Raw genomic sequence first — 21354 nt, forward strand, 5'->3', positions numbered from 1 at the left:
CTGGTCTCCCTCTTCCAAATCATGGTGGTGTCTGGTTAAGTCAGTTTCTGGTGTATGTTCTCCCTCCATACCCTCCCTTAACTCAAATGGCTGCACAGCTGACACTGCCCGTGAAAAGGCTGAATGCCTCAACCCTGTTTGCTTTGAAATATTGCGTTCCAAAACCATCGCATTATGTACCCACCTTATCCAGTCACACCCAGCTGCTCTTGGACTCTATCTTTCTCCCAAGAAGGTGGAGAGCTTGTTGTCAAACCCCATCTGATTCCGCAACCGGACCAGATGGCATCAGCCCACGTCCTAAAAACCTGCTTTGCTGCTCTTGCACACCCTCTCTCTGATTTGCTCGAGTCAGCAAACATTACCACTTCACATAAACAAGGAGCAAAAACAGATCCCAGCACATACAGACAAATCAGCCTGCTCCCAATCATCAGCAAGGTCATCGACGACTCCTTCGTTTCTGACATTAAACCCTTCCTCTTCTCCAATGGCATGATCTCCGATCATCGATTTGGATTCAAATCAGGTCACTCGACTCTGGACATGCTGCTTCTGCTCTCTGGAAAATCCTTTATCTCTTAGCTGATGACTCCACGCTCTGCCGTACCATCTTCCATCCCTAAGACTGGCAAGCAGTAGCCTCTTCACTCTGCAGACCTGGATAAAATCACAAGCTGGTCAAACACTTGGAACATGTCCTTCGATCCTGACAAATCTCACACTCTCACTATGTATCTCTGAAAGGACTGTCTGGAAACCCCTCTCCTCCCCCATCTACTTCCTCAACAATCCTCTTCAAGAAGTCCTGTCACTCAAGCTTTTGGGTCTTACCATTTGCCATGATCTTCCCTGGTAAAGCCACATTTCCAAGCTGGCCGACAAAGCCAGTCGCCAACTGGGCATCCTCCATTGTGCAAAGTCCTTCCTTGGCTAGCATGAGCTCTTAACCACATACAAAGCTTTCATCTACAGCTTGATGGAGTACTGCTCGGCTTCACGCTGTAGAAGCCAAGGCTTTAAGGATCATTGGTATCTACCGCAATGAAGCTGACTGAGTCTTTGGGTTTCTCACTCTCACCACAGGCAGATCGGTGGTCTTTCTGTCTTCTACCCACTCCTTTTCGGCCTTGCAACCCCTGCTCCGTCTGTGCTCTGTCCGCCTAATATTTCTGCAGGATGCTGAAGGTCCATCAGAAACCCCCTTCTGGTGAAATTGCCAAAAGAAAGAATAACTACTCATCATCACTCTCCCATTCCTCTTTTTTTCTACCTTGGGAAGAAATTCAGACACTCTCTTTAATCCCATTCTTCCATCCAGGTCTTTAAAACCACTGTTCACCACCATCTCATATCCTCAGCCATCCAAAACCATGATCTTCTCTACCCCCAATACCCTACCACAAACCCACCTCCTTCAAATTCCCAAATGTCCTTCCCGATAGTCCCTGTAGTGTCCATCTTGTTTATCCGTCTGTGCGTCTCTGTCTGTGTTTGTGTCTCACTGTTGTGCTTCCCTCTCTCGCCCCCTCTTGTCTCCTGCTCCCTTTGTTATATGTTCTGTGTGTTAGCTCTTGTACGAGCCTCGATAAAGTATACAAAAATAAAAATAACAAGTCTGGAGACGGCGATGGTTCACGAGCAATGTACACGGTTCGCCTTTTTTATTTTTTGACCTTCGAAGGGACGCCACGGGCAAACTGGCGGGAATCGGGAAAAACGTAAATGATGAAAGTTGTAGTACTCGAAGAGCACTACTTGCATACCAACTTTCATTTGAAACAGTTGAAAACCCAAGGAGCTCGATGCCCGATTTATTTTGACATTTTCTAAGTTCGTGACCTTGTGACCTTGACCTTGGGACGAAAATGAAAAAAAAAAAAAATCGAGCTCCGTGGGGCTATGCAGGTGCCATTGGGCTAACCAAATACAGAAACCCTTGCCAGATTCGACAAACCCCTCGGAGAAGAAATTTTTTTATGTCAAAATTCGCAATTTTCTCGGAGAAAATGTAACTTGAAACCGGCTACCCCCTAAAAGCACGTTTTTTAGGTGTGGCTCCACCCATAACGGGCACAGTACACCCATTCTCCGGAAAACACGAGATCATGATACAAACCCCGCACCCTAATTTTATCAAGATCGGATCAAAACCCACAGAGCTATGCTCGGGACAGACAGACAGACAGACACACCCATACCGAATATAGTGGTCACTTACTGACTCGTGAACCAAAAATTGGCGACGGTGTGGAACATCTGATGAATGTGCTAGTTCGACGTCTTGGATACAGCTTATTTGAAAGGATACAGCTTTGAAAAATATTTTCAAAAAGCTTATTTGTCAAAATGAAGTGGTACCTGAGTTGCACAATTAAAAACATGTCGGGAAAAGAGACCGACAATTTTAAAGTAATAATGCAAAAACGTTGGCTCCAACTTGTCCAACAACCACACAGACATACTAAATACCTCAGCAGCATTGTCATCATAAAAAATGTTCTTCGCTTCCTTTTCCCATTCCAGTGCAATGTATGATCGATCTGAATGAATAACGGGAAAAACACGAGGATCTGTAAGGACACTTCACTGTCAACCAAATGCAAAAAAGGTTGATAAAACTTCAAACACTCCGAAGGACAAACGTTAATATGTGCTACAGACTTGACCACTACCGAGAGATCAAACAGGAAATTGTGGGCAAAACATTAATAAATAAAAAAAACAGAAACATCTGTCTGCATGTTATATACATACATTAAAATCACAATAGTGGCAAATATGGAACCCCAAGCTCACTTCCAAAGTCAATCGGCCTATTATAGTCAAGCACACGACGTAGCTCCGTTGTTCCGAGCGAGTTCACCAGATGGATGGTGAACGGCTTGTGGTCCTCGCTTCGGGTGTTGTGATCCCTCCGCTTGGATCGCATTTCCGGACTTCGCCGTTCCTCTTCAATCGAGTCTTTCCCACTTGGAACAAGATTACATTCCAGTCCACACGGCTCGAATCCCTCCTGGCTCCCTTCATCCATATCGATCTCACCTGGAGCGTACAAGACCTCAGATGTTGATATGGTTTAGAACAACGGAGTAAGGTCACTTGCTTCGAGGCCATAAAACAATGGTGCAATAGTCATCCGTAAAATACAAAATAAATGAGTGCTAGTGGAACAACAACCACAACAACAACAACAAATGACAAAGTCAAAATTTAACACTGCTCACATTACATTTCAAAATTTAACAAATCAGATCAAAATGAAAATCTTTCATGTCATCGTGGCAGTGAAGGCTCAAAGGCGACTGCCCTGGATCAGTGTTCTGGAAAATACATCCGGCTTGCTCAACTCACCATTGCATTTGTAGGAGTCTCTTTTGACATTGCCCTTGGCTTCTCTGTCATCATACAGTTCATGCTCTGGTACTTTCACATAGCGGCTGGGTGAAATACGAACACGCACCTCGTATGGTTAAACGGTCGACCTGAAAAACGAGTTACTTTCCAGAACAGCTGGTAACAAGCCGAAAAAAAAAACAAAAAGCAAATATCAAAGTGAATTGATCGAAAGGTTTCAGATCAAAGAGGAAATCAACAGCAATATAACGAGGTCGTTGAGTGAGCACAAATGGAAGAGTGAAAGGGGGAGAGGTTACAAGGAGAAATAAAAAGCTTCACAGTTCTAAACCCGGTGGTGACCCGACTCATGATCAAGAAGCTTAATGGAAGAGCTGGAGGAAGGAAAAAAGAAAAGCAAGAGTGTGCAGGACAGATTACATACGCCATGTGACGAAGTAACAAGGTGTAGAGGGTGTGAACGGAAGTGTCATCACGGGGTAATGACATTATGAAAGGCCGGCCAAACAGACCCGTTCCATATCTTTCCTTCGCTCGCAAGTAGACAGCCACATGTGCATTCAAAGTTCCAGTCTCATCTGTTGGTACTTCATACCTGCACAGATGGTACGAACAAAAATACAGGAATGTCAGGAAATTCAGTTAAAAATTTTTTTATTTTTTTTTCAAGATTAATGAATTGACGTCATTTAATTGCATGTTAAAGAACACAATAATGTACAATAACCACTCAGCAACATCAATGTCCTCAAATATAATAAATCAGAACCAAAATGAAATTAAAAAAAAAAAACTTGAGTTCCTAGAACACTTTACCCCCATGCAGTCATGAGAGGCAAGGACGTGTATGGGCTCAGCGAGTGGCAAATTTCATCGGTCGGGAGGACGTAAATTCCTCCAAAAATTTTTACCCAAGTATTGCGAATCGAAAGGTTTTTGAAAGTGACAAGAAGGCGAGTTGTATTCGACAATGTTCAATTTGTATAATTCGATTGAAATAAAATAAAGATTTGAAAGGTTGGAGAAAAAAAAGCAACCTTTTTTCAGAAGTTTACCGCCGTTGATGCACCGTCTTCCACCACCTTAATTAACACGTTAAGGCCCTGTCACACCTTGACGATTCAGCCAGCGTATGCCGACTTGTGAAAAATTTGTCAAAAACGCTGGCACACATCGAATAAGTTATGGGTAAGTTTTGATAACATTAAGAGCATGCTGAGAAACACTGCCATACGCCGTAGTACGCTGGCTTTCATCGTTGTACTTTGCGGTTTTCCTCAAATTTTAACATGCTTGAAATTTTACGACGTATTCCAGCATATGACTCACACGTTCCGCTACGCTGGCCATAAGTTGTAGGCACGTTATGCGATCGTTGACACACGTTACTTTAAGTTACTCATAAGTCGAAACACGTCGAGGTAATGATTCGCGTACCCGAAACTTATTTATAACCTATGAGTAACGTGTTGTAGGCACGTTACACGATCGTTGACACACGTCGAGGCACGTTATGCAATCGTTGACAAACGTCGAGGCACGCTACTTGTAAGTTACTCATAAGTCGAAACACGTCGAGGTAATGCTTAGCGTACCCAAAACTTATTTCTAACCTATGAGTAACGTGCTTTGAACCTATGTGTAACGTACCGCCAACGCATATTGACGTATTTGATTGACGTCTTCCGGACGACCACAGAACTTACTGAACGTGTTTCTAATTTACAGCTACCGTATAATGGCGTTTTGGCAGCGTTAAAAAAAAAACAAAACAATAACTTCCGATATTTCGTCACGTGCCGTTACGTCACGTCCGATTGCCTCTTCAGTTTGCTCATGTCTTATTCTTAGTTCCTCTTCTTCTTTCGGCGAGCTCCCGTTATGGGTCGCCACAGCGGATCAACCATCTCCATTTCGCTCTATCCTCCACATCTTCCATTGACACTCCAACCACCCGCATGTCCGCCCTCACCACATCCATTAACCTCTTCTTTGGCCTTCCTCTTCTCCTCCTGCCTGGCGGCTCCATCTTCAACATCCTTCTCCTGATATACTCCGCTTCCTTCCTGTGCACATGTCCAAACCATCTCAATCTCGCCTCTCTCACTTTGTCTCCAAACCGTCCTACCTGCGCTGTCCCTCTAATATACTCATTCCTTATCCTGTCCATCCTCGTCACTCCCAACGAGAATCACAGCATCTTTAACTCTGCCACCTCCAGCTCCGCTTCCTGTCTTTTTGTTAGCGCCACCGCCTCCGAACCATACAGCATAGCTGGTCTCACTACCGTCTTATATACTTTCCCCTTCACTCTTGCAGCTACCCTTCTGTCACAAATCACTCCTGCAACTCTTCTCCACCCACTCCATCCTGCCTGCACTCTCTTTTTCACTTCTCTCCCACACTCACCGTTACTTTGGACAGTTGATCCCAAGTATTTAAACCAATCCACCTTCCCCACCTCAACTCCTTGCAACTGCACCATACCACCACCCTCCCTCTCATTTACGCACATGTACTCCGTCTTACTCCTACTGACTAACATTCCCCTTCTCTCCAGTGCGTACCTCCACCTCTCAAGGCTCGATTCAGCCTGCTCCCTACTCTCCCTACAGATCATGATGTCATCCGCGAACATCATAGTCCATGGAGACTCCAGTCTGATCTCGTCCGTCAACCTGTCCATCACCATTGCAAACAGGAAAGGGCTCAGAGTCGATCCTTGGTGCAATCCCACTTTAACCTTAAACCGGTCCGTCATTCCTACCGCACACCTCACCGCTGTCACACTGTCCTCATACATATCCTGCACGATCCTCACATACTTCTCCAACACTCCCGACTTCCTCATACAATGCCACAACTCCTCTCTTGGCACCCTATCATAAGCTTTCTCTAAATCCACAAACACACAATGTAACTCCTTCTGGCCTTCCCTATACTTCTCCATCAACATTCTCAAAGCAAACATCGCATCAGTGGTGCTCTTTCCTGCAATAAACCCATATTGCTGCTCACAGATCGTCACCTCTCCTCTCAACCGAGCTTCCACTACTCTTTCCCACAACTTCATGGTGTGACTTAACAACTTTATCCCTCTGTAATTTCCACAGCTCTGCACATCACCCTTGTTCTTGAAAATCGGAACCAGTACACTTAATCTCCACTCCTCCGGCATCCTCTCACTTTCCAAGACTTTATTAAACAATCTGGTTAACAACCCCACTGCCATCTCTCCTAAGCACTTCCATGCCTCCACTGGTATACCATCTGGGCCAATCGCCTTTCCACTCCTCATCCTCTTCATAGCTGTCCTCACTTCATCCTTACTGATCCACCTCACTTCCAGGTTCACTATCTCCACCTCTTCCAACCTTCTCTCTCTCTCATTTTCTTCATTCATCAGCTCCTCAAAGTACTCCATCCACCTTCTCAACACACTCTCCTCGCTCGTCAGCACATTCCCATTTGCGTCCTTTATCTCCCTAACCTGCAGCACATCCTTCCCAGCTCGGTCCCTCTGTCTTGCCAATCGGTATAAATCCTTTTCCCCTTCTTTTGTATCCAACTTCTCATACAGCTCGTCATATGTCTTTTCCTTGGCATTTGCCACCTCTCTTTTTGCCTTTCGCCGCCACTCCTTGTACTCCTGCCTACTTTCTTCATCTCTCTGACTATCCCACTTCTTTTTTGCCAACCTCTTCTTCCTTATACTTTCCTGTACTCCCTCATTCCACCACCAAGTCTCCTTATCTTCCTTCCTCTGTCCAGATGTCACACCAAGTATCTTCCTAGCTATCTCCCTCACCACTTCTGCTGTCGTTGCCCAATCATCCCACCCATCTTTACCACCATCCAACGCCTGTCTCACCTCCTCCCTAAATTTCACGCAACAGTCTTCCTCCTTCAGCTTCCACCATCTGGTCCTTGGTTCAGCCCTCACTCTCTTCCTCAACCTCACCTCTAAAGTCATCCTACAGACCACCAATCGATGCTGTCGAGCTACACTCTCCCCTGCCACAACCTTACAGTCACTAATCTCTTTCAGGTTGCATTTCCTACTTAAGATGTAATCCACCTGTGTGCACTTTCCTCCACTCTTGTATGTCACCCTGTGTTCCTCCTTCTTGAAATACGTATTTACCACTGCCATTTCCATTCTTTTTGCAAACTCTACCACCATTTGCCCTTCCACATTTCTCTTGTTGAGACCGTACCTACCCATGACCTCCTCATCCTCTTTATTCCCTTCCCCAACATGTCCATTGAAATCTGTTCCAATCACCACTCTTTCATCCTTGGATACACTCTCCACCACTTCATCTAACTCACTCCAGAAATCTTCTTTATATTCCATCTCACACCCCATATGTGGGGCATATGCACTGATGACATTCATCATCACCCCTTCAATTTCCAACTTCACACTCATCAATCGGTCAGACACTCTCCTCACCTCCAATACCCTCTTGACATAATCCTCCTTCAGGATTACCTCAACACCATTTCTCCTCCCATCCACACCATGGTAGAACAGTTTGAAACCACCTCCAATGCTCCTAGCCTTACTCCTTATCCACTTGGTCTCTTGTACACACAGTATGTCCACCTTTCTTCTCTCCATCATATCAGCCAACTCTCGCCCTTTGCCAGTCATCGTCCCAACATTCAGAGTTCCAACTCTCACCAGCACACTTCTACCCTTCCCCCTCTCCCACTGCCTCCGGACTCGCCTTCCCCGTCTCCTTCTCCTCCTTCGCCCAGCAGTAGCACAATTTCCACTGGTACCCTGCTGACCACCGGTACCGGTCGTTGGTAACCCGGGCCTCGACCGATCCGGTATGGAAATTCGTTTTATTGTCCGCATAATGATTTGGCATAGGTTTTAACACCGGATGCCCTTCCTGACACAACCCTGGTCGCCTCTTACGACACACAGGGATATGGTACACCTATTCTAACCGGGGCATACACCAGTTTTTTTTTGTTTTTTTTTCATACACCGGTTCATACATTTTTCTAACATATTCTTAGTTCCTCCTCTGTGAATATTTTCTGTTTGAAGACATTGTCACGTCGACGTCGAAACTTAAAAGCAAATGTCCGAATATCTATCTATAATTCCAGCAGTGTGTGTGTGTGTGTGTGTGTGTGTGTGTGTGTGTGTGTGTGTGTGTGTGTGTGTGTGTGTGTGTGTGTGTGTGTGTGTGTGTGTGTGTGTGTGTGTGTGTGTGTGTGTGTGTGTGTGTGTGTGACCGCTGTTTCTCGACAACCTCTGGTCCAATCTAATTGAAACTTGCCAGGTATGTTGCTGGGGACCTGAGGATGTGCCTTTTCAAGGTTTGATATTAATCGGACAAGCACTTCCCAAGTTATGGCCATTTATTTACCAAACCAATGACAAGACACGTTGCGTGGTCGTGGCCGATGGGGAAGGGAGGCACAGCCACGTTCCCCATTACGGGTTACAAGTACGGGCTTCCGGAGAGTGATGACTTCGTGTATTCTTATAATTTCTCGATTTCTTATGCGCATTTATAGATAAACATAATGGCCCAAGTTATGATCGTTTTCATATTAGACGGTGTATAAATTTCGGGAACATCAGAGTGGTGGTATGCTCCGAACCAGGAAGTAATTTTTTTCTCTCTCTTCTCTTCTCTTTTTGTTTTTCCTTGCCACGACATTGCGAAAAGGTAAAATACGTTGGCACTAATTGAATAATTGGGTATTAAAAATAAATTGCGAATAATCGTAACTGCGAATAATATCGAACTTCCGGGTCACGCACGTACGGGCACGTGAGAGCGAAGAAACGGCCTGTGTGGTTTATTAATTTATCATTATTATTATTGTAATTTTTTAATTTTTTTTTTTTACGGGCACGTACAAGTATTTTAAAATTCGTGAGACGAAAAAAAAGAAAAAAACAACAACAACAACAACTCCCGATATTTCGTCACGTGCCTTCACGGAGCCAAGGAGAAAAAAGAAAATGTGCCTTGACGGAGAAAATAACTTTCGGGTATGCAAAACATTACCTCGACGTGTTTCGACTTATGAGTAACTTACAAGTTACGTGTGCCAACGATCGCATATAGTGCATACAACTTATTCCCAGCGTAGCGGAACGTGTGAGCCATACGGCGAGTACGTCGTAAAATTTTCAGCATGCTTGAAATTTCACGACGTATTAGACGTACTACGACGTATGACAGTGTACTTCATCGTTTTTCAGCGTGCTCTTCACGTAAACCAAACTTCCCCACAACGTATTCGACTTGTGCCAGCGTTTTAGACACATTTTTCAGAGGTCGGCATACGCTGGCTAAATCGTCAAGGTGTGACTGCGATGTTGACACTTCAAATTCTCAGGCGGTTATGATTTGAATCGGCGAGCGGCAGCTTTTTAATAGGCTATGCCACGTGATCATCGGCGATACGTGCAGCACACTATGCCTAAGTTAGACTATCGTTGGGCATAGGTTGTGAACGCCGACAACAGGCCAAGCATTCGTTGGTATAATTATCGAAAAGACAACGAAACGTTGTGTCTGTTACTAATATGTTATGCATACGACCAACTGGTTATGAATACGCCAAAAACTTTTTTAAAAAACATCAAAATTTCAGCGTACGCCAAAGTTTTACATACATTTTTATACGTTGCCATTGCTGGCTAAAACGTCAAGGTGTGACAGCGCCTTTACATCCGTTCTTCGTGCCTGTTGTTTGTGTCCTTTATGATATCCTGTTTGGAATAGTTTGAAAGTTTCCTGTTTGGAATAATCTTCAATTTTGTTTCACTACCAGGCAGGCATGCAGGGTTTAAAAAAAAAAATCTCACTCCTCCCTGTGCATGCGTGATCAGGACAAAACCAGAGCCAACATACGGTAAAACTACAGGTTTGTTTTCCGATTCATGTTCAAAATAAAACATTCAATCGAAATAAAGTTGTTCCTCAATCATAAACTGATGCTAAAGGTGAACCAATTACTTAACCCCGCTTTTCGCTTCACGTGTGCATGTAACAAACAATATACAATATAGAATGAGATAAATTCATAGCTCATACAGTAAACCCTTAAAAAAAAATTAAAAGGGCACTGTGGGGTCTGAAATTTCCAACAACTCATGTTGGCAGATGGGACGCCCGTTTTAGCATCCATCCGAGGGACAGCACGCACATTGGTGAATCACCCTGCCTGTCAGGTGACACACCAGGATGACAGATTATAGCTGGGTCAACATTCAAACCCAGGCTAGACGGATTAGAGGTGAGTATGCGTATCTCCAGCCTATCTTGCCAGCCACAATGCCTCCACCATTCCTCCCCAATTACCCTAGCCCCTTCTTTTCCCTTTGTAATCTGGCGAAAATACAACAAGATATTGTGCAAGGCAAGATACTTGCGAAATCCCGAAAGCAAATCGGACCAAAAAAGAATTGGTGGTTACATTCATAGAATACTTACCACACGCAGTCTTGAGAAGGACTTGACTTGATGTGAGCAAGGGGGGGGGGAACGGTGGGTGGGGAGGGAGGGCAGGTGTGGTAACTACCCCAGAACCTGGACCTAATAGGGGCCCGTAATTATTCCTTCTTTTTTGTTTCATTAAATAATTGTTTGTGGTGATAAAACACCAGCGGCAGCTACATTTAGTGTCTCCCTCCAAGCTACTCAGAATGATTTCCCCGCACACCATAGCCATGGACAGAGACACGCTCTCTCATATAATGAACTACTGTTGGAACAATTTACGTAATCACAATCGCGGTCATTATGTAATGACGTAAATGAACACAGGAGTGTTCACAATCGCCGCACCTCATCGGGATGAAGTGTGTTAAACAAATCGGCATGAAGGAATAAGTGAATAAACCCCCAATTTCCCTTAAACACAGCTTGTGTTTCTGACAGTGAAAACACAGAAACCTCCTTATCGGTTGTTCAAAAAATAAGAATAGTAATAATTGAAGGGGGCCCAACACTTAGTATTGCCCCAACACTTAGTATAAGAATCGGCTGCCGAGTGCGAGACACTCTTCTGGAGGAAAATTTGTAATTGCATCTATCTACACTTCTTAAGTAAATGTGTACAAATGATACCTTTAAAATTTTCGATGTATGCTCAATATGCGCCATATCAACTGGTCATGTAACATGTGGTAAAGTTTCCATTTCCTCCAGTGAACGGTTTTCGATGCACGCTCTTAACGGGATGCAGACGTACGTACTTCGGGACAGATTGCTTCACCCAACTTTTCGCCTCGCGTGCCAAATCTGCAAATCCTCTTCAAGTTTAAACTCAATCGGGTGAAAATGGATTTTAGAAATTTCACCGAAATAGACCTTTGGCCAAAGATGACCACAAAAATAATTGGTGGTTGAATTCAGTGACGTGTTATGCAAATCCTCTTCAAATTTAAACTCAATCGGATGAAAATTGAGGATTTCAGCAATTTCACCAAAGCAATTTTGACCTCAAAATCAAGAGGCTTCTTTCTTATGACCAACTCTACCATTTCGCAACGTTTCGTGAAGATCGGTTTAAAATTGTGACCTGCGGGCGATTGACATACAAATGGACAAATGAAAAGACAAAATAGCACACAGGAGCAACCAATATACTTGAAATATCTTCGATATTTGCAAGTAAGAAACGAACACTCGCCTCGGCCAGGCTTATCCAAAACCCTCCACTTTCTGAGTCAGACATCAATTTCTTCGACTTTTTTGCACATTGTTCACCAATAACAACAGTTTTCCTCTTGCGAGCCATGGTTAGAAATCATTAAAGCCAATAATAACAGAAAGCAAAGGAATTGATTATGATCACACGGAAGATTACACCGAATGTACAGTAGTGTTGATGCAGAGATAGATACAGTTCAATATTGTATACACTATGTGTCCGAGTTACCACCTACACCACAGCAGTGCCACCGATTTACAATAACACGATTGTGTAAAGTCAAAGTATATGTGTATAGTCGAAGTTGTTAACAATAATCACTTTTCTCCATCGTTATCCAGCGTCGTTATCAACGGTGCGCGTGAAACAACAAAAGGCTCGTGATGGGAAATAACAATCACAACTCGACTCAAAAACCACGATGGGTCGAAATCAAACCCCGGATTGGTCAAAACCCGTGACACTTAAGGGTTGACTGTGTTTAAAAGGAGTGAATTGTTTTTCATCCCAATTTCCCTAAAAGTTAGTCACAAATTCAAATACTCACACAGTGATGTCTCGATCAGCAGTGCTCAAATCATCGTTTTTGGAGAATATCTTGTCAAAGCGATGATTGTATATCAACGTTACCACCATCTGAAACAACAATGAGCAAGGGAAGAGTGAAAGGAAAAAACGAAATAAATAAATAAAAACCTAAAACTAGGAAGAACATGAAACACCACACCATGATGGTGAAGGACTATTTGACATCCATACTTGACCCAATAAAGAGGATGAATCAACTTGAACAAAATAATCTTCACTGGGCTCCTACTTCAGCAGAAAAATTTCTCTCAAACAGGGCAAGCAAGTTCAAGTAGTGGAAAGAAAGAAAAGTATTCATTCATTTCAGCACGAGTGGATGTCAAAAGGTACATGTCATTGAAAAAAAAAAAAAAGTTTGGGGCCAACTACATTTTTTGGGTTAATGGAATAGTGTGTGTGTGCGTGTGTGCGTGTGTACGTGTGTGCGTGTGTGCGTGTGTGCGTGTGTGCGTGTGTGCGTGTGTGCGTGTGTGCGTGTGTGCGTGTGTGCGTGTGTGCGTGTCACCAAGCATTTTTTTTTTTGTATACCTTGTCGAAGCTCGTGTGAGAGCTAACACACAAAGCACAGCAAGGGGGGCATGAGACAAGAGGGGCGGGAGTGAGAAGGACAAAACAGTTGGGAAGAGAGACATTAGATCTGTGGAAGGGAAAGGGATGGGGCAGGGAACATGGGGAACACAAGATGGACATGACAGGGCCTTTCAAGAAGGAAAGCAGGGAATTTGAAGGAGGTGGGCTTGGGTGGATTATCGGGGGTAGAAAAGATAGAGGATTTGGATGGGGGATGATAATATAGCCTGGTGTTGGCACAGTGGTTAGGGCAGCGGCTTGGGAGCCAAAAGGTCCTGAGTTCAAGCCCCGTTGGGCCACTGAAATAATACACCAGGGGGTCGACTCAGCCTGTCATCCTTCCGAGGTCGGCGAAATGAGTACCAGTGTACTGGGCCGGTGTATACCCCGGTTAAAATAGGTGTACCATATCCCTGTGTCGTAAGAGGCGACCAGGGTTGCGTCAGGAAGGGCATCCGGCGTAAAACATGTGCCAAATCACGATGCGAATCATACGGATGATCCGCTGTGGTGAACCCAAAAGGGAGCAGCCGAAAGAAGAAGAAGAAGAAGAAGAAGAGGAGGAGATGGGGGATGATAAGAGGTGGTGGTGAACAGCTGTTTTGAAGGCCTGGAGGGAAGAATTGGATTGAATAGAGTGAGGGAGTTTATTCCAAAGGCGGGAAAAAAAGAGGAATGAAAGAGTGAACGTGAGCAGCAATTCGTGATTTTGGTAGTTTTACCAGAAGGGGGTTGTTGGCGGACCTTAAGCGCCCTACGGAAATGTGGTAGGGACAAATTGCAGAGAGAGCAGGGGGGGGGGACTAGAGAGGAGACGGTAAAAGACAGAAAGACCACCGACCAGCCTGCGGTGAGAGAGTGAGAGGCCCAAAGACTCAGCCTCATTGCGGGAGATACCAATGATCCAAAATGCCTTGGTTTCCACAGCATGAAGCCGAGAAAGGTTGGAGGCAGGGGCACCAGCCCAGAGGGGAGACCAGTACTCCATCAGGCTGCGGACGAAAGCTTTGTAAGTGGTCAGGAGCTCAGGTGGGCCGATGAATGACTTTGCACAATGGAGGATTCCCAGTCGGCGACTGGCTTTGGAGGCGAGGTTTGAAATGTGGCTTTCCCAGGAAAGGTCATGGCATATAGTGAGACTCAGAAGCTTGAAAGAAAGGACGTCTTCCAGAGGATTGTTGAGAAAGTGGATGGGGGGGGGGGTTCTAAACGGTGCTTTTGGAGAGACATAGTGAGAGTGTGAGATTTGTCCGGATTGAAAGACATGTTCCACGTGTTGGACCAGTTTGTGATTTTACCCAGATCTGCAGAGAGTGAAGAAGCTGCTGCTTGCCGGTCTGAGGGATGACCGATGGAACGGCAGAGGGTGGAGTCGTCAGCAAAGAGATATAGAGGATTTTTCAGAGTCGGAGAGATCATTGATGAAAATCAGAAAAAGAACAGGGCCCAGAACGCTACCTTGAGGAACTCCAGCCTGGACAGGAAGAGGGGATGAAAGAACTCCATTTAGGACCACACGTTGACTGCAACAGGAGAGGAAGTCTGCGAGCCATGAGTGGAGATGGCCTTGGATACCATAGGAAGAGAGTTTGTTGAGCAGGGCAGGGTGTCAGACCGTGTCAAAAGCATGTGATATATCCAGGGAAACGGCTCGGATTTCATGTCTGGCATTGAGGACCTCCATCCATTGTTGGGAGAGCATAAGCAGCATATCCATGTTAGAGTGACCTGGTCTGAAACCAAATTGATGAACGGAAATCAAGCCATTGGAGAAGAGGAAGGATTGAATGTCCGAAGCGATGATGGATTCCATAACCTTGCTGATGATTGGGAGAAGGCTGATTGGTCTGTAGTTGTAGGGATCTGTTTTTGCACCTTTTTATGCAGGGCAGTAATGTTTGCCGATTTCCAAGCAGATGGAAGATGACCTTGGGCAAATGAGAGGGTGAATAGAACAGAGAGAGGGTGAGCAAGAGCAGAAGAACAGGTTTTTAGGACACGTGGGCTGATGCCGTCTGGACCGGTTGCAGAATCTGAATTGAGGTTTGATAGCAAGCTCTCCACCTTGTCAGGAGAAAAGGACACAGAGACCAGGGACAGTTGGGTGTGACTGGGTAAGATGGGTAGAGAAAGCGATGGGTTTTGGACACAAGATTTAGCTGCAAACACCGAGTTTAGGCATTCAGCTTTTTCACGTGCGGTATCAGCAGTGCGGCCATTTGTGGTAAGGGAGGGGATGGAGGGTGAACATACACCAGAGACAGATTTGATTAGATGCCACCAGGATTTTTAGGAAGGAGAGAGGTTTGAAAGTTCAGACTTGAGATGAGAAAGATGTTGTTTTCTGGCTCTCCTGAGGGTAGATACACACTTGTTATGAGCTTTATGGAAGGAACTGAGATTGCCCTCAGTTGGGTTTGCTTTCCATGAGGCAAACGCAAATTGTTTCAGGACAACTGCCTCACCACCAGCTTCAGTGAACTGTGGGGGAAAAAATCTATATTAATGTATTCTAAATTGTAACAAAAGGAGTTTTAGAAATGTAACTGTTATGCTACAACTTGAATTGGCTGTCATTTCGGGCCAAAAGACTTTTGCCCTAAATGATAAGAAATATGTTGTTCTGGAGCAGAGTGACCGAGCTGATAAACGAACCTTTGCCTAGAAATGTACGAAGTGGATTCTCGTCTAAAGGACACATCTGCAGTCTGGGTGAATAGCCCCCAACCACTCTCTCATGAAAGTATAAAATGCTTTGAAATGTAAAATTGTTTCAGTGCAAGTACATGAGAAAGTATTAGAATCTCAGTGGCTTGTGCTCCTTGGAACTGACCAAGTACCAAGTTAGATTAAAACTCTCTGATGTAATGTGAAAGTGAATTGAATCGGGTTGGTCTAACTGTTAACTAAAGTAAGAATAAATGAAATAGAACCAAAAATATTGCAATCAACAGGGATTCTTTCGTTCATTGTATGAGGGTGAAAAGTGTATGGTGGATAATTGGAAAATAAATTGTTTCACAAGGAAGGACTTGTGTGGACATCAGTTTTATCAGTGTCGATAGGGTTTTTGTAGGATTTTATAACCAAATCGGACAAACGTTAAACTCTGCCTGAAGTCAAATAGGATTCCACAATCAGCCAGTAAGAATCCTTCAGGAGGACAGCGATCACAATAAGGTGGGTTTTAAAAATCCACATCAGAGCCAAGGGCGGGAGGAAGGGTAGGACAACTGAAGACGAGAGGGGATAAATCTGTGCATGAGGGAGAGCAAGTTTCTTTGAAAGAATTCCCAGGATGAGTTGATGTTGGAGAAAGTAGAGACAGGAGACCAGTCTATAAGTTTGAGGGCTGCTCGGAGACCCTGCCAGTCAGCTTGAGTGAAAGGCCAGACTCGACGGCGGTGAGGTGGTTCTCTGATAATAAGCCAGAGAGATGTCCACTTTGACAAGGACGTGGTCAGAAGAACCGATTGGAGCAGAGGAAGAGCAGCAGATATTGTCAGGGAAATTTGTCAAAATCAGATCCAGAAGAGATGGAGTACCATTGGTTGAGATCCGGGTCAGGAAGTTGACCGGTAGAGTCAGTCCCAATGAGTCGCAGAAAGCTTTTGCTGAAGTGCCATGACAGGTGAGAGAGGTACCCACACCTCGTCAACTGGCATGATGACCGTTGGCCACTGAATTAACACCAGGTGAGGTTGACTCCGCCTGTCATCCCTCTGAGGTTGGTGAAATGAGTACCGGTGTGCTAGTGTAGGGGCACAGCATCAGTGGCATCGTCACGCCCCAACAAAATGATAGCTACTTGGCAGAAAAACTGCCATACGCAAGAAGGAATAGAATAAGAAGTTGCTGGACCGCTTTCATTGCTTATTGGTGAGTCATCAGCAACAGCTTAAACAAATGTGTTTCCCAGAAATATGCTGGACCGCATTGTTTTCACGTGCAGAAGGTTTATGTCACAATAAAAAATTTCAAATTCTTAATTCAATTCCTGTTAAAACGTGAAATAATGGTGCTTTCGGCAATCGGACATCGTACGTCACATTTTCGGCGATCGAGCATCACTTAGACTGTGGCTGCATGCTCGAACGTGAAGATGCTCCGTCAGGAACAGAATCCACTGCATTTAAAAGTTTTATTTTCCACTTGCAGAATGGAAATTAATATCCCCCAGGAAATTCGGTAATTTGGCCCATCATTGCAATATTGCACTCCAGAGTTAATTTCAGCTACAGCTCGCTGTGAAATGTCAATTTTTGCACCGAGACGTTTTTCAGAGGGTTTCCATTGCCCGTCAGATCTTTCCTCCGTGCGTACCTCCATTGTGTCCCTGTACCCTGCTGTCGGTGCGTTTCCCTCCTTTCCACCGTGTTCATGTGTTCTGACTTCATTTTTGACTTAATCTTAGCTAACAAGGATGTTTTACGGAGGTCTAAATAACACTATCTTCATCAAGTGATCCAGCCTGTGTACGGACATGTCTAAAGTGCAGAGTGTACCTTGGCTTATTAAATACTGTGTTAATACTTGCAACCTCCAGACAGCAAAACGATTCTAAAAGCATTTGAATCCAATTAAGTGAAAGTTTTTGAACACCACTTTCGTCGAGGAAAGTGAATGCCGTAGCTATCCCTTAGCTGGGGGTGGGGGTTATCCTTTCCTTTGCCTCCCCAAAATTCACCATCCACTGCCTTTGGAGATGATCTTCAGGGAAAGGATGAAGATGTGGTTAAGAGTTCGTTTTTGCCCTCCGTTTTGCAAGTTGTTGTGAATATCTCAACAGACATTGCATTTTACAAGCAAGCAAGAGGCATAAAAATTCAGTCAAAACAAAGATAAAAAGGAAATCGGCCTTCTGGTCAAAAACTTCCACACACAAGGCATCCGGACTACCCAGTAAGGGGAATGAAACGAAATATGGAGCACAATGATGAACACCTGGAAAATGGTCCTCGGCTAAAGTTTGAAAACATCAACTTGGTTTTCAAAAAATCAACCCCCCAGCCAAAAAAAAAAAATTAAATAAAACGGTGACTGGGCCATGGCAGTGCCCTGTTCCATCATTTGACCTCGACGGCATTTAAGGAAATTACAACAACAATAAAGACCGGGTTGGGGAAGAGAAGGACTGGAAATACAGGAATGAGCTAGTGAGCAGAGATGTGTCGAAAATGTTTGAAATCAAACGCACATTCTTTGAAGGAATGTTGGAGATGTTTGACAACGCCTTGCAGAGGTCTTCCACAACTCCAGGCTTTGGAATGGAAACCTTGAACTGCAAGATTTTTTTTTTGTAAAAGATCACACACAACACACAACACACAAGTATAATTAAATTAATCTTCAAAAAGAGCCAAACAGACCTGACATTTTTTTATGTTAACATCACTGATTACAGCGGAATCCAACTGTACTCAAAGCAACATCACGATCAGGTTAAGGCATCTCGCTCATTCTAGATTTCCACAAAGAGTTGAACACGAGGCCCGTTTCAAAATGGAGTCGTATGCAAGCACGATCTATATTATTGTTGCGATGATTAACTTTACCTGATGATGACAAAAGAAGAAAAAATGCACTGTTAACCTTTGGCCGATGGCTCATACCAGAAATGTTGACGTTAAACATGTTTCGGGTTGTACCTGTACCCCAATGGTCATTCAGAGGTCAAGCAGAAAAGAAAAAAAAACTTTCGTGACTTTTCTAGCAATTAATACAGAGTTCAAGATCAGACAAAATGCATGGCTGTGAAGGTGCATGCACGTCAACGCTGATCAACAAGATAGAACACCATGTTGTTGCAACTTACACTTACCAGAACAGGCTTCACCTCCTGGTCCAGGGGAACAAGAAGTGCTTCCAGCAGCTGCTCGCTTTTCGAAGGCAATGGTAAGGACAAGTAACAGAAGGGGTCAAAGGTGACGGAAATAGTTTTACAGATTGGACACACCAACGTCGACTTGAAGAGCCCGTGGAATATGTCCACGATGACGGAGTCGTTACGCCGGCAGTGCCTTGTCCACGCTTCTTCAGCGACGACCTGTCGGAGAGGCACAACGGGTATGATAAATAGAACGTTCAGAGGAAAGACAATCAACACAGCAAATGCGAGTTGAAAGGGAAATCCTTTTATGAGTCACACTTTACCACAATCGCAGCTCGCTTAGACAAAACGGGCTCATTACTATTTGCTTTGAATTGTCTGAAATGGGCATCCCAGATAACACCGAATGATTTCTATTTTAGCTAGAAAATAAATGTATGTATGTGTATGTATGTGTATGTATGTGTATGTATGTGTATATATATATATATATATATATATATATATATATATATATATATATATATATATATATATATATATATATATATATATATATATATATATATTGTTGTTGATTTTCGCCCGTTCGGCGTGCGGACGACAGCCTTTAGCTAAATTGCGGCCGCACGCGCCCACCGAATGAGCAATCTAGTCGCAGCTTTTCGGATCAACGCCGAAACCCAGCTACGGGTGTTGTTAACCACACCATAAACCAGCCAACTCTTCTGTCCGCACTGCAGGGTCGATCGCCGAATTGTCGATGTACCTAATTATTCGCGCAGACAGAAATGCCGGGGATTTACACCTCAACGGAGCCTGCACGAAAACGAGCCGCTTCAAGCAGCTCGTTCCGTTTGCGATTGGCGAGCGGTTTTATATTGCCAAGCCCCGTCGGACCAGATGTACGTTTTATCGGCTATTGATCAGCCAGCTATTTATTCCGAATGCAATTATGGCAGTCAATGGCAGGAAAGGACGCAACGAGCAGGTGACATTTCAACAATGGGGACATTCATTTTCACACGTATGCAATGAATGGGGGGATGGGACATGACACGAGCAAAAACCTACAACCGATATCTATGTATTACGTACATGCACTTACAACAATTGTACTTACGGACAAGGCGCCACAGACTTTCATGCAAAAACCCCAGAAAAGAAAGATAGAACTGGGCTCGTAAGCCTTTAATGTTCCTTGGAGCTGGGATGACCGAAGAAGCTCCGCAAGGCCGTGCAGGTTACCTTTGTCGCCCTTGAAGCGACTCGATGGTCTTTTTGTCGGCGACCCTCCGTATGTCTCTGGTGTCAAAGCGGCAGCTGTTGTAACGGCGGCTTGGTTGGTCCAGGACCTAGCAGCACGGCCTGGTCGATTGGGCCTGGCCGACGACGCTTCAGAGGAGCGAACGGGCCTTGCTCTTTTCGAGTTGATGCTCTTTAAGAGCCCGCTCACTCCTCAGCGTCGCTCGACCGTCTCGGGGCTCGATCGCCTGGACCGTTATGTAGCTGGCTGGCGACTTCTCTCCGGCTGGCGACCTCGCTGCTGACTCCAACGGCCAACAACGACCAACAACGACCAACAACTTGGTGACTTGGCTGGCTCCAACAAAGAACGAACTCCACTCCTCCGATCAACAACCACCGTTTGGACTCACCAACTTGACTGCTTCCACCGACCAACTCTGCATCGAAACAAGCCTTTTTATAGCCCGAAGGGGTGAAGCCGCTGTAGGCTTCGCCACCCGAAGGCGGTGCTTGCCCCTTTCACCCTTGAACTTTCACCCCCGGCTAGCTCCGCCCCTTTCGTCGTTTTGATCCGTTTTGCAAGTCATGCGCGGCCGTGTTTGAAATCACTTTTGCCGCTGTCGAGGATGCCATCGTGTTCATTTGTGGAGATGTTGTTTGTTGGGGAAAAGACGGCGGCGCCGTGGAGATGCTGGTGAGATGTTGGCGGTTGTGGCGAAGGTGGTGAGGAGATGTTGGCGGTTGTGGCGAAGGTGGTGAGGAGATGTTGGCAGTTGTGGCGAAGGTGGTGAGGAGATGTTTAAAATAAAGATAGGAAAGAATAACACTACCTCAAGATTCACAGCCCGGCACACGAATAATTCCCGTTATACATCGGTGGGGAAATCTAACCTGGACACACACTTATCGACATAACTGATCTTCGGGGAACCTGAATGGTGTTCTGTGAATTTCCACAACTGTAATATATATATATATATATATATATATATATATATATATATATATATATATATATATATATATATATATATATATATATATATATATATATATATATATAT

General features: G+C 44.5%; 1 protein-coding gene across 2 annotated transcripts in view; it reads right to left on the reverse strand.

The window, feature by feature from the left end:
• LOC147020681 (ubiquitin carboxyl-terminal hydrolase 15-like) overlaps window positions 1–21354 on the reverse strand; it is a 135004-nt gene that overhangs the window by 28904 nt on the left and 84746 nt on the right. For both annotated transcript variants that reach the window (XM_085896221.1, XM_085896220.1), the window contains 7 exons: window positions 19034–19258; window positions 18410–18493; window positions 12602–12690; window positions 3782–3952; window positions 3355–3440; window positions 2800–3045; window positions 2473–2543 (listed from right to left, as the gene is read on the reverse strand). In XM_085896221.1, coding sequence (XP_085752347.1) covers window positions 2473–2543; window positions 2800–3045; window positions 3355–3440; window positions 3782–3952; window positions 12602–12690; window positions 18410–18493; window positions 19034–19258 — 972 coding nt within the window. The remainder of the gene's footprint in view (window positions 1–2472; window positions 2544–2799; window positions 3046–3354; window positions 3441–3781; window positions 3953–12601; window positions 12691–18409; window positions 18494–19033; window positions 19259–21354) is intronic.

Source organism: Eptatretus burgeri, chromosome 9, assembly GCF_056783735.1.
Source record: "Eptatretus burgeri isolate ZD-2024b chromosome 9, Ebu_testis_v1, whole genome shotgun sequence".
Classification (NCBI taxonomy): domain Eukaryota; kingdom Metazoa; phylum Chordata; class Myxini; order Myxiniformes; family Myxinidae; genus Eptatretus; species Eptatretus burgeri.